The sequence below is a fragment of the Saccopteryx leptura genome, chromosome 2, assembly GCF_036850995.1.
Source record: "Saccopteryx leptura isolate mSacLep1 chromosome 2, mSacLep1_pri_phased_curated, whole genome shotgun sequence".
Lineage (NCBI taxonomy): Eukaryota > Metazoa > Chordata > Mammalia > Chiroptera > Emballonuridae > Saccopteryx > Saccopteryx leptura.
This window is the reverse complement of record NC_089504.1, coordinates 94,053,993-94,066,523: the sequence shown is the minus strand read 5'-3', so window position 1 is coordinate 94,066,523 and position 12,531 is coordinate 94,053,993. Positions and strand designations below refer to the sequence as shown.

Sequence of the window (12,531 nt, the reverse complement as noted above, 5' to 3'; positions counted from 1 at the left end):
ATATTGCATACCTTAAACATCCTAAAGACTGCATTTTATTGTATCATTCTGTTAAAAACATTTCAAGTCCAAATATCATGACATGTATTGAGTATCTTGATTTCAAGGAAATAAGTTCATCGTGAATTTGGTCTTGGAATTAGAATTTAAATAACAACATTTCATAAAATGAGGACTTTTTGCTTGTTAATAGCCTACATATTTTTCATTTATATTTCAGCACTTTAAATTTTGAAAACTGGGTTTATAGAGTCACCACTTTTGAACCAAGATTATTGTTTTTTAAATTAAATTTATTGGGGTGACATTGGTTAATAAGATTATTTTGTAGATTGAGAATTCTCACTTACATATTTTCTGGCTCAGAAAACACCTCCCAGAGGCCGCCAGCTCGTCCTCGTCTCTCAGAAAATAGATCCTCTGCTTATTTCACTTAGCATGCTCTGCCAACAGCAACTCCAAAAAGAACAGAAAACTTACATATTTTTTTCTTATTGAAAGAAGAAATTTTTTTCCCTCAAAATGTTGATTTTAGTGTTGATATCTGGGCTGTCATTAGTAGAGGAAACATTAATCTCTTAATCCAAGAAGAATTTGAAAATTAAAATATTTATGGAGTGTGTGAGGTTTATTTGGGATAAACTAACCTTTCTCCTAATATTTATTTAGAGGCCCTTTAGCTTGTGTGTTATATATTTGAAGCCTGAGTGGTGTTGATCCTAATAAATTAGTGGGACTACTCGGAAGGCTTGATTATTTAGCTCTGCACAGATAGGATGATTATGAAGGAAAATAAACGTCAAATCGCATTAAAATAAATATTGTTTTAACTAATTTTTCAGATAAGGGAAACCTTTTTTTATTAAAAACATTTTTTAAATTTTACGTATTGATTTTAGGGAAAGAGAAAGAAACATTGATTTGTTCTACCACTTATTTTTGTCTTCATTGGTTGATTCTTGTGTGTGCCCTGACTGGGGATTGAACCTGCAACCTTGGTGTATTGGGACAATGCTCTGATCAACTGAGCTACCCGTCTGGGACCAATAATGGAAGCATTTAAAAGAGATAGCCAGCCCTGGCCGGTTGGCTCAGTGGTAGAGCGTCGGCCTGGAGTGCAGAAGTCCCAGGTTCGATTCCCGGCCAGGGCACACAGGAGAAGCGCCCATTTGCTTCTCCACCCCTCCCCCTCTCCTTCCTCTCTCTCTCTTCCCCTCCCGCAGCCGAGGCTCCATTGGAGCAAAGATGGCCCGGGCGCTGGGGATGGCTCCTTGGCCTCTGCCCCAGGCGCTAGAGTGGCTCTGGTCACGACAGAGCGATGCCCCGGAGGGGCAGAGCATCGCCCCCTGGTGGGCAGAGCGTTGCCTCTGGTGGGCGTGCCGGGTGGATCCCGGTCGGTCGCATGCGGGAGTCTGTCTGTCTCTCCCTGTTTCCAGCTTCAGAAAAATACAAAAAAAAAAAAAAAGAGAGAGAGAGATAGCCTGTCTTTTGAAAACAACTTAGTGGAACATAATTTAAATATAATAATACTTTTTTGGGGGTGCCTCCTGATGTTAGGAAATTGGATTGGAAGTTGTTTCCTTATTTGCATCTTTGTTCTTAAAAGCTTTTCTTTGGATTTTAGGCAGTGCAGTATGGTTTTTTGAATTTCAACTCATTCAACCTTGATGAATATGAGTACTATGAAGTAAGTTCTTATGGATATTGTTTTTAATTAATTGTTTTAATACGTTTTGCCTACAGAAGTTTTTTTTAATATTGAACAGTTTAGATGCGTATAGAGTACAAAAATGTTCAGTCTTTATCCCATTTCTGCAGTCCCATTTGTTAGTGGGTATTTCTGCATTTGCTGCATCCTCCCAGAGTGAATGAGTGTGCTCCTGGGCATTTTTCTTTAAAGTGCAGTTTAAATTTTTATTAGTATTGATGACTTCCATATCATCCTTACATGAGATGATGTTTGTAAAACCTTAGCATAGAATCTGATAAGATGAATAAATTAGTCATGATGCATCTAATTAACCTCAGAAATATGTTTTGATCATAACTATTTATATGAAGTCAGGGCACTGCTGGTTGCAAATTACAGAAAATAAACAAATAGAACAAGGAAGATTAAATAAAAAAGGGAAGATTCATTGATTTACTTAAGTAAAAAAGGCCAGGAGCAAGTGTACCTTTAGGCATGACAAGATTCGTGTTCTCAAACACCAGGAATTGGGCTGAAGTAGCTGAGTCCCTCAGCCAGCTCTCAGCAGTATGAAGGTAGCCACCAGCAGCCTTGATTCACCCAGTTTGGCAAATGCACCAGGAAAGAGCATTCATGGCTCCATCAGGAGACTCATATTTCTGTCCCTCAGCCAGGCAGGTGTGTAGCAAGGATAGGGGAATAGGTTGGTAGGTACAGAATATTCTGGTCATCCCAGGAGCAAGAGTACTGGGGTCAGCCCTATCAAGCCACATAGACCAAAGACAAGAGAGTTCAGGCAGGGCAAAACCACAGATGTCCTCGGCTCTTTTTAATGCAGTATGTTGAATGCAGTTTTTTTTTGTTTGTTTATTTGTTTTTAAGAAAAGTAATTTGATTGTACCATTTATTCCGCCCTCCAGATAAATGAGTAAGAGGCATAATTATGCTTAAATGTCTTTTTTGGACATACATACTTGTGGAGTTTTACCTTTTTATCTTAACTATGGTTATCTTGAGCAGACATTCTCACTGATAATGAAGTGATTCACAGACAGCACTTTGTGCAGCAGTGTCTTGAATTCTCACCTAACTAATCTTTCACAGTTAATTTCTATTCATTTTAAACTCTTAGGCATAAACTATTTTATTGGTGAGTAGGGTTAATAGTTATGATCAGTCATTACTGTGATGTACCAAAAATGTAAAATCATATTAGGCAGCTCATTAGGGCGTACCCTATCTTTATTGTCTGTAATAGCAATACATTTTTAAAGTATAATATATATGACACTTTTGACTGTCACTTAATTATTAACACCATTTTTTGGTGCTTGTCCTTATAGAATTAATTAAACAGTTAAGATAAAATATATATTTTTTATGTGAACAGAACGAAAAGCAGCACTTGGCATCCCTTCAGTGAAGCAGCACCGAGACGCCTGTGTGTGTGTTGCTAAGGCGTGGTAGCAGTACTAATTGGCTTCTTGCTCACTGTTGCAGAAATCCCCCTGTTGGCAGGAAGCAGCAGGGTCACCCACAAATGTTGCTTACTTTCAGTGAAATTGCATTGAAACATAGGGAACTTTTAAGTTGGTACAGACACAGGTGGCTTACAGACGGGTTTTGTTTAGTCTGTACAGCCTATTTAGAGATGCCCATTTATTTTCCCTGTTTTAACTTATCTGAATTCAGGATACATTTTATAATCACCTGTGATTCAGTGAAATCTGATTGCAGGTTTCTTGTTAAAAGATTCAGATTTCTGGTTTTACTTCAAAATCAGAGCACCTAGCAGGCAACACTGTCATCATTTCCGTTTAGACCTTGTAGCCTGGAACCGGGTCTCACCAGTTCTTCTCTATGATAGTTAAATAAACTAGCTTTGCCTTACCTACCTGGCCTGTAGACATTCAAGTAACTCTTGGTTTATTTCTTACTTGTTCTTAGGTACACATTTACATGCCACTTGCAAAGCTAATTGATCTTATTTTTATCATTAATTAGTTTACTATCAAGTGTCTCCTACTTCTGCTTAAGTCTTTATGTAACCATTTTTATAATTGTTAAATTTGTGCTATATTTATCTTATAATAATTGTTACAGCAGCTCCACCTAAAGGATTTAATAACAGGTTGTAAAGTGTTTTAAATTTTAGTTTTTTTTCTAAAGACTACTGTGATCTCAGTATATGTATAATTTCAGTTTCTTGGGGGTTTAGTGGAAATTTTTTAGTGACCATCATATTAAATAGCTAGAAAAATGATGGGAATAGGTCTTTCTACAAATGAAAAGTATCGAGAGGCCAGGAGACTGAATGTATAGTTTTTTCTCTTTTGTTTAATGAGTCAAGATGGCTCACATTGGAAGCCAGTTAGTAATTCAAGAAAACGGACGTTTCCAGATCATCCCTTATACTGGAACAGCTGACTTTTTTATTAATTAGCAGCTGCTATATGAGAATTCACTTGGGTAAAAAAACCAGAGTACTTGGGCATATTTTGGATAGCAGCAGTCAGCTCTGTTTCCCACAGGCTGCCAACCCTAGCCAAGAAGCACTTTGAAAAGATAGTGATTAGGACAAGGAGGAGTCAAGGAACTCTTGGCCGGGAATATTCATAGCAGGCTATATTTTAGTTTTCTATCTCATGGTCGTTCATAAACAGCTTTTGTGCTAAATAAAGCAGATGGATTTGAAATGTTGCAGACACTGAGTACTGAGAAAGGGTGTGGAGAACATTAAGTCTAAATATGAATTGTGTTTGTCTTCCCTCTGCAGAAAGCAGAAAATGGAGATTTAAATTGGATAATACCAGACCGATTTATTGCCTTCTGTGGACCTCATTCAAGAACCAGACTTGAAAGTGGTATGCAGGAATATCTGGCCAGAATAGTTTTGTTATTCAAAGTATCCATCCTGTTATTTATTTATTTATTTATTTATTTATTTATTTAGAAAGAGCCCTAAGAGTTAAATTAAGCTTGACGGTCTTAATTATTTAAGTATATTTGATCATTTCAGTACATATTCTTGCTGGATTTTAATTTTTTAATAATTGATTTTTTTTTTTTTACATTTATAACCAGGTTTGTGTTCAATCCCCAGTCTAGACACTGTTTCCACACAATGACAAGTGAAATTGTTTTTCTTTTGGCATTTTACAACGTGATAATTTCTTTATCCTAGGTTACTACCAACATTCTCCTGAGGCTTACATTTCTTATTTTAAGAATCACAACGTTACTACCATTATTCGTCTGAATAAAAGGATGTATAATGCCAAACACTTTACAAATGCTGGTTTTGATCACTATGAGCTTTTCTTTGCGGATGGCAGCACCCCTACCGATGCAATTGTCAAAGAATTTCTGGAGATTTGTGAAAGTGCTGAGGGTGCCATTGCAGTCCATTGTAAAGGTATGTTTCTGGGGTTGGTGGAGGAGTGGTGCAGATGGACACAGATGTGTCGGCATGTGTATATGTGTGGAAACCCCATACTCGTTTAGGTGATATGCCAGGCCACACAAAGCTGCCTTTGTTTTTACGGAATGCTTTTTTAAATCTATTGTATAAGTTGCATTTTTATTAAAACCACTTTATTGTGGTGTGATTGACATTAAAAAGCTATACCTATAAAGAATGCTTTTATTTATTTTTATTTTTAAAAAAGATTCTACTTAATTTTACAGAAAGAAAAAGTGGGGAGGGAGTACAAAGTATCACCTTATAGTTGCTTCACTTTATAGTTGTTCATTGATTGCTTGTTGTATGTGCCCTGACCAGGCAAGCCCAGGGTTTTAATCCGGTGACATCAGTGTTCCAGGTCAACGCTTTATCCACTGTGCCACTGCTCTATGACAGACCAGGCTAAAGAGTGCTTTTAAAACCCTAATTTCATATGCAAAGTATAATAAATTAAATTGCGTTCATAAGTAACCCTACAAAGTCTTTTCACATTGAAATGCATTCATTTATTTTAGCAAATATCTATTCAGTGCCTACTGTTTTGTAGGTTCTAGGATATGTCCATGAGCAGAGCAGACTTCAAGAACTTGTCTTTGTGGAGTTTATATTTCAATAAATTGCTATATTTTCAGCTGCTAGAACAGTGCCTGACACTTTATAAATGTTTATTGAATGAATGAATATAATATTATATTATATGAATGTACTAGGATTTATTTAACTTCTCTCCCCTTCTGAAGACAATGAATTTATTTTGTTAAGAAAAATCCAACATTAAAAAAATCCCCAACAGCTTGACCAGGTGGTGGCACAGTGGATAGAGCGTTGGACTGGGACACAGAGGACCCAGGTTCAAAAACTCCGAGGTTGCTGGCTTGAGTGTGGGCTTGCCAGCCCGAGCCCAAAGGTCGCTGGCTTGAAGCCCAAGATGCTGGCTTAAGCCCAAGGTTGCTGGCTTGAGCAAGGGGTCACTCACTCTGCTGTAGCACAACCCCCCCTCCCCCATCAAGACACATGTGAGAAAGCAATCAATGAACAACTGAGTTGCCACAATGAAGAATTGATGCTTCTTATCTCTCTCCCTTTCTGTATGTCTGTCCCTATCTGTCTTTCTCTGTTTCTCTTTTTGTGTCTCACACACAAACACATACACACACACACACTCACACACACACCAACAAATCTGGGGAATAGCCAAAATCTAATCTCCAGAGTTACCACATTATAAGATCTAAGTGTTCAACTTTCATCTCCCCTCAAATAAAGTATACAAAGAAACAGGAAAAAAAAAGATTTATCAGAAACTGTCCCTTAGAAAAACCAGATGGTGGATTGACTAGACAAAAATATTAAAATAACTGTCTAAAAGGTGCTCAAAGAGCCAAAATTAAATGTGAACTTAGTGAAGAAAACAATGAATGAACAAAATGGAAATATTAGCAAAGTGATAGGAAAGAAGAAGAAATCAGAAAGAAATTCTGAAACTGAAAGGTACAGTAACCGAAAGGAAAAATTCACTGGTGAGAGTTAGCGGCAGACATAGCAGGCAGAAGAAAGATCTAGCAAACCCAATGATCCGACAGTTGAAATGATCAAGCCTGAAGAACTGTAAGGAAAAGGATTGAAAAGTGAAAAGGAATCTCTAGAAAATATCCTTCTTCCTCTTCCCTCCACCCTCCTCCTCCACCTCCCCTCTTCCTCTTTCTTTTTTCCTCTTCCTCTTTCCTCTCCTTCCTCCTTTCTCCTCCTTCCTTCTTCTAACCAGAGCATTTATTGTGCAACTAATCAGTAAAATCCTTAGGATGAACTGGATGCTGTGACAGCTGCCCTCTTGGGCTTGGGTGTGGCTCCTCACGGAATCCTTGCCTGAATCTGCAGTGTACAATTTTTAGGTGCCTCATGGGCCCAGTTCCGGTGATGTTTCATCATTTCGCCGTGGCCCTGCAGTTCTACTTTCTCTTCCGCTTGGCGCACTCTTGCCTCTTGCACTTTTGGTTGCCACTCTTGCCGTAGGTGGACTTCTGAAGGTGGCAGGCCTTCGAGCCACAGAATTGGCGGAGTGTGTGCGTCTTGTGGTGGCGCTTGCTGAACAATGACGTTTCCGTCTCACCTCGCTTCTGTGGCCGAGAACAAAGAGCTTTCCTCTTACAAGACCGCGAATGCTATTGCATTAAATGCCCTCCATGAGTCTATTTAACCTTTAATTACCTTAATTTAACCTAATTATTTTTTCTAGAGACTATCATGTTGGGAGATAGGACTTCAACATACGGATTTTGGGGAGACATAATTATAGTTCATAGCAATCTGCTCTCTGGCCACTCAGTACTTGTTTTATGTCCTTGCACAGAAAATACAGGTTAGGGGAAAAGTATGTTTACAGTTGTTTGTATGGAAGACAGTACAGTAGTATACAATATTTATTATAAGCATGCACTCCTTTACGTACTCAAAACTGTAAACCTACTTTTGTCCCACCCGTGCATTTAGTTCATCGTAACAGCCCCAAAGTCTTGGCCCAAAAGTCTCATCTACATATCCTCTAAATCAGATACGGGTGACACTTGAGGAACAATTCATCCGGAGGCACAATTTCTCTCCACTCTGGTCTGTGGTGACACAGTAGATAGAACATCAACCGGGGATGCTGAGGTCGTTGGTTCGAAACCCTGGGCTTGCCCAGTCAAGGGACATGTGACAAGCAATCAATGAGCAACTAAATTGAAGCAAATATGAGCCAATACTTCTCACTCCCTACCCTCTCTCCTCTGTAAAATCAATAAATAAAATCTTAAAAAATATTTCTACAGCTATGAACCAGTAAAAGCAGACAGACAAGATATAGGCTTCCAAAATATATTGCTCACAAAAATTAGAGGATATTTCAAAATGAATATGAAGCAATTAAAAAAGTTTTTTTTTTTAATTTTTATTAAACATGAACATTAGAAAAGGAAACGACAATTCAAAGGAAGTTCTATTATACAAGTGAGATACAAAACCAACTTTTATTTCATTGGTGAAAATGCACTATACAAAAGGCTGAAAGTACTGGAGTATCTGCATGCTCCCTGATCCCCTAATTTTTGTGAGCAATATTGGGATAGGCATATGATAGAAATTCTCATTTCAAATGGAAGAAATTGGAAAGAAGAAATGGTGACAGCTCCCAAGCAAGTTCAGGCCTACTAAGGCAAATGCCTTTAAATATTCGGGCTCAAGAATAATGCCTTTTGGTTCTATTATCTGTTCCATAGGCCTTCAGGGAGGCAGTGCCATCTCCTTGGCCCTGTGCTGCGGCCTTGTCCCTGAGGTCATGTACCGTGGTAGCCTGGTTCACTGAAAGCACAGACCCATCTGGGCCTGGGAGGCAGGGGGACGGGGGTGCCAGCCCTACAATCTGTGTCACCCTCAGGGTCACGCTTCCATCTCCCTGAAGGGTGAGACATGTTTGCAGCCAGATACCTCTTGTTCAGTCCTATGGCCCAGAGATCTGAAAGCCTTCCTTTATTTCATCTTGTGACTGTCCCTTTTTAGTCCAAACTGACTGTGTCTGCTGGTGTAATCCCATCGCTGTTTCTGGCTTCTGGTGATTAAATCCATGGGTAATATCCTTATGAAGTTGCTTGTTCAACCACCTCCTTGCTGTTGTCTTCAGAACATGTTGTATCACTTTTTGCAATATGGATAGGCCTAGAATTTTCAAAATGTTTAGTTTCTTGTTTTTTGGTTAAAAATTTCTTCTTCGATCTGTCTCTCATCAGTAAGGTGAAGCCAGGGGGCACCTTCAACACTTGGCTTATAGATCTCCTTCGCTCACTCTCCAAGGATGTCACTCACAAGTTTTGCTTTCCACAAAGCACAGTTCAGCCATGGGTTTTTGCCACTTTCTAACAAAGATTGCCTTTTTTTTAGTTTCTGTGTTCTTCATTTTCATCTAAATGCTCTAGAATCAGTGCTAACGTCCGTATTTTTGCTAATAGTTCCTTCAAATATTCTTACATAAGCCTTAAAACTCTCACAGCCTTTATAATTCCACTTCCAAAGCTACTTCCACATCTTTACGTATTTTGATAATCATGGTACCAAAATCTGTATTAGTGACAGTTTTCCAGAGAAACAGAACCAATAAGATGTGTATTATACAGGGTGGTATAAAAGTAGGTTTACAACTGTTCATATGGAAAATTATACAATAAACCTGTATGATCTTATTAACCAATGTCATCCCAATAAATTGAGAAATTTCTTCTTTTTTAAGTGAGAGGAGGGGAGCTAGTGAGACAGACTCCTGCATATGCCCGACTGAGATCCAACTGGCAAATCCCGTCTTGGGCTAATGCTTGAATCAACCAAACTATTTTTAGCACCTGAGGCTGACACACTTGGACCAACTGCGCTATTCTTAGTGCCCAGTACTGACATTCAAACCAATCGAGAGGGGGAGAAGGAAAGAAAGGGGAGAGGGAGGAGGTGAGAGAAGCAAATGGTCACTTCTACTGTGTGCCCTGACTGGGAATCGATCCCAGGATGTGCTCTAACCACTGAGCAAACTGGTGAGAGCCAATAACATTTTTTGAAAAGAAAATAATACAATAATTAATAAATATTAATAGAATAATAAACTTTGTTTTGCACACTTATAACTGTAAATCTACTTTTTCCCTCCTCCTTGTATAGAGAAGGAGATTTATAATAAGGACTTGGCTCACAGAAGAATGAAGGCTGTTGAGCACAAAATTTGCAGTGTGGCCCGCAGGCTGGAGACCTAGAAAAGCTAATGGTGCTGTTAAAGTTTGTAGGCTCTCTATTGGAGAATTCCTTCTCACTTGGGGAGGCCAGTCTTTTTGTTCTGTTTAGTCCTTCAACCGATTGAGGTCCATCTCAAAAGTCCACTATTCTCAACCAGATAAACCTGACGGGATGATACATAAAATTACCATCATAGGAAGTAATGATTGTCGCGAGCCAGTGTGACTCGTAATTTTGCAGGTCTCAAGTGGGAATGGTGCAGGATTAGAAAATAAACACAGAGAGACAAAGGATGGGATTTGGGGGATTCATTGCCAAGGCTGATGGTCTGTAAGCGTGAGCCTGCACCCCTAAAACACTTTATGTATAGTGTAGAGAGCCATTTGCAAAACAAAGAGAGCTCTGATACAAAGTTACATTTCTAAGGCAAACCAAGAATTCTCCCAAGTGCAGAAAACCTCCCACCATATAGAACATTTTAACTTCACAAAACAAAGGGTAAATAAAAAACTGCCTCCAGTCTCCTCAAGGGACATGGGGGATAGGAAGAGTAGAAACCATCAGCTATATTATAGCTAACATGGAGGTGTGGTGAAGGGCATGTAGATTGCCTTTACCAACTTAATCAAACAACCAGAGGTTGTGGGGAAGAGCTTAGCCCTTTGGCTTAAGCCTTAAACTGCTAGGACTTGTGTCAGCTTGCAGTCTCCCACAAATGATCATAGTTTAGGTGAGTGTAAAAGAGGATAGGAAGAATAGAATTAAAGAAAAAAAAATCCATATGAAATGAGTAGAAAAGTAGAGTAGAAAAAACTCTTGGATGAGAGGTAAGTTCTGCAAGAATTTAAGCCTGTGTTTTTGGAAACATAATTTTGCCGTTAACAAAAAATGCAAAGTAGAAAACACTGCAGTGGTCCTGGCTGGTTGGCTTGGTGATAGAGCGTCGGCCCTACATGTTGATGTTCCAGGTTCGATTCCTGGTCAGGCCCACAGAAGAGGCAGCCTTCTGCTTCTCCAACCCTCTCCTTCCCTCTCCTCTTTCTATCTCTCTATTCCCCTCCTGCCGCCATGGTTTGATTGGTTCGAACGAGTTGACCCCAAGCCACTGAGGATGGCTCAGTGGAGTCTTGCCTTAGATGGTAAAAATAGCTCATTTGCCAAGTAACGGCCCTAGATGGGCAGAGCATGCCAGTAGGGGGCTTGCTGGGTGGATTTGGTCAGGGTGCAAGCAGGAGTCTTATCTCTCTGTCTCCCCTCCTCTCACTTAAAAAAAATAATAAGAAGAAAACACTATACTTGTTGAGGCTCATTACCTAGAAGATGGTTTTCATTCTTGGCTATGCATAAAATCCTCTGGGGGATTTTAGAAATCTCATCTAGTGTCTAGGCTGCATTATATACCAATTGAACCAGAGTTGCGGAGCTGAGACTTCATAAATTTGAAATCGCTGCAGGTGACTGCAGTGTGCATCCCAGCTGGAGACCCAATGTAGAGGGAAAACAGAATCATGGCGGGCTTTTGAGAAAGCTTTGACCTTCCCAGTAAAATTCTGGAGTACAGGAGACCAGGTCTCACTAATTTGTTTCTTTACCCAGCTGGCCTTGGACGAACAGGTACTCTGATTGCCTGCTATATCATGAAGCATTACAGGATGACAGCAGCCGAGGCCATTGCCTGGATCAGAATCTGCAGACCTGGCTCAGTGATTGGGCCCCAGCAGCAGTTTTTGGTGATGTAAGTAGAGAGCTTTTGTAATTGCTCAGGTAACACGTGGGTCTGGAATATGATCGGAAGTAGAGTTTTTCTTAGTCTCCAGTAACAGCATATAGCCTAGCAGGAAAAAGTTGTTTGCTTGTGTCTTCTGGCAAGGTGTGTTTTGATGTTATTTACGTGCTCTAACAGGAAACAGTCAAGCCTCTGGTTGGAAGGTGACTATTTTCGTCAAAAGTTAAGTGGTCAAGAGAATGGAAAACACAAAGCAGCTGTCTCAAAACTCCTCTCGGCTGTGGATGACATTTCCATCAATGGGGTCGAAAATCAAGACAAGCAAGAACCTGAACTGGTAATCGAACCATCCCCATCACTCTGCTGTTATTGCTGTAAATGCTGTTGAGAAGCTTTCAGGGCATGGAGGAAACTAGATAAAAGTAATAAAGCACGTTTGGAGGGATAATTGTCACATATTTTTTATACTTACAGCCCTCTCCGGGAACTTTCTACTCAGAATAGTTAGAACAAGGAATAGGTCCGTGAAACTGAAGTTCTTTTTTAATTCAGTAGGCACTGGTGGAAGAAGGATGTGAGATAGCTTTTTAGGTAGACCTAGAGACATCCCCATTTCGTGACAGCTGATTTAGGGAACCAGTTCTCACAGGGAGAACTTGAGAGAACCAAGAGTTTAGAGCAGCGGTTCTCAACCTGTGGGTTGCGACCCCGGTGGGGGTCGAACAACCAAAACACAAGGGTCGCCTAAAGCCATCGGACCCACAGGTTGAGAACCGCTAGTGTAGAGGGTACCTGTACTGTATTGAGTAGTGGTTAAGTAGATGATGAAATTTTAAAAAAGATTTGTTTTCAATATTGAAAACTGATTATAGCCCTGGCCATTTGGCTCAGTAGTAGAGC

At 39.7% G+C, this 12,531-nt stretch overlaps 1 protein-coding gene across 13 annotated transcripts in view; it reads left to right on the top strand.

The window, feature by feature from the left end:
* CDC14B (cell division cycle 14B) overlaps positions 1 to 12,531 on the top strand; it is a 113,186-nt gene that overhangs the window by 70,287 nt on the left and 30,368 nt on the right. For 9 of the 13 annotated variants that reach the window (XM_066368325.1, XM_066368323.1, XM_066368313.1 and 6 more), the window contains exons 7-11: positions 1,629 to 1,687; positions 4,467 to 4,554; positions 4,875 to 5,105; positions 11,502 to 11,640; positions 11,809 to 11,968. In XM_066368325.1, the coding sequence (XP_066224422.1) occupies positions 1,629 to 1,687; positions 4,467 to 4,554; positions 4,875 to 5,105; positions 11,502 to 11,640; positions 11,809 to 11,968 (677 nt within the window). Of the gene's footprint in view, positions 1 to 1,624; positions 1,688 to 4,466; positions 4,555 to 4,874; positions 5,106 to 11,501; positions 11,641 to 11,808; positions 11,969 to 12,531 lie in introns of all 13 variants that reach the window. The other 4 variants (XM_066368314.1, XM_066368318.1, XM_066368321.1 and 1 more) reach the window with 1 other exon arrangement.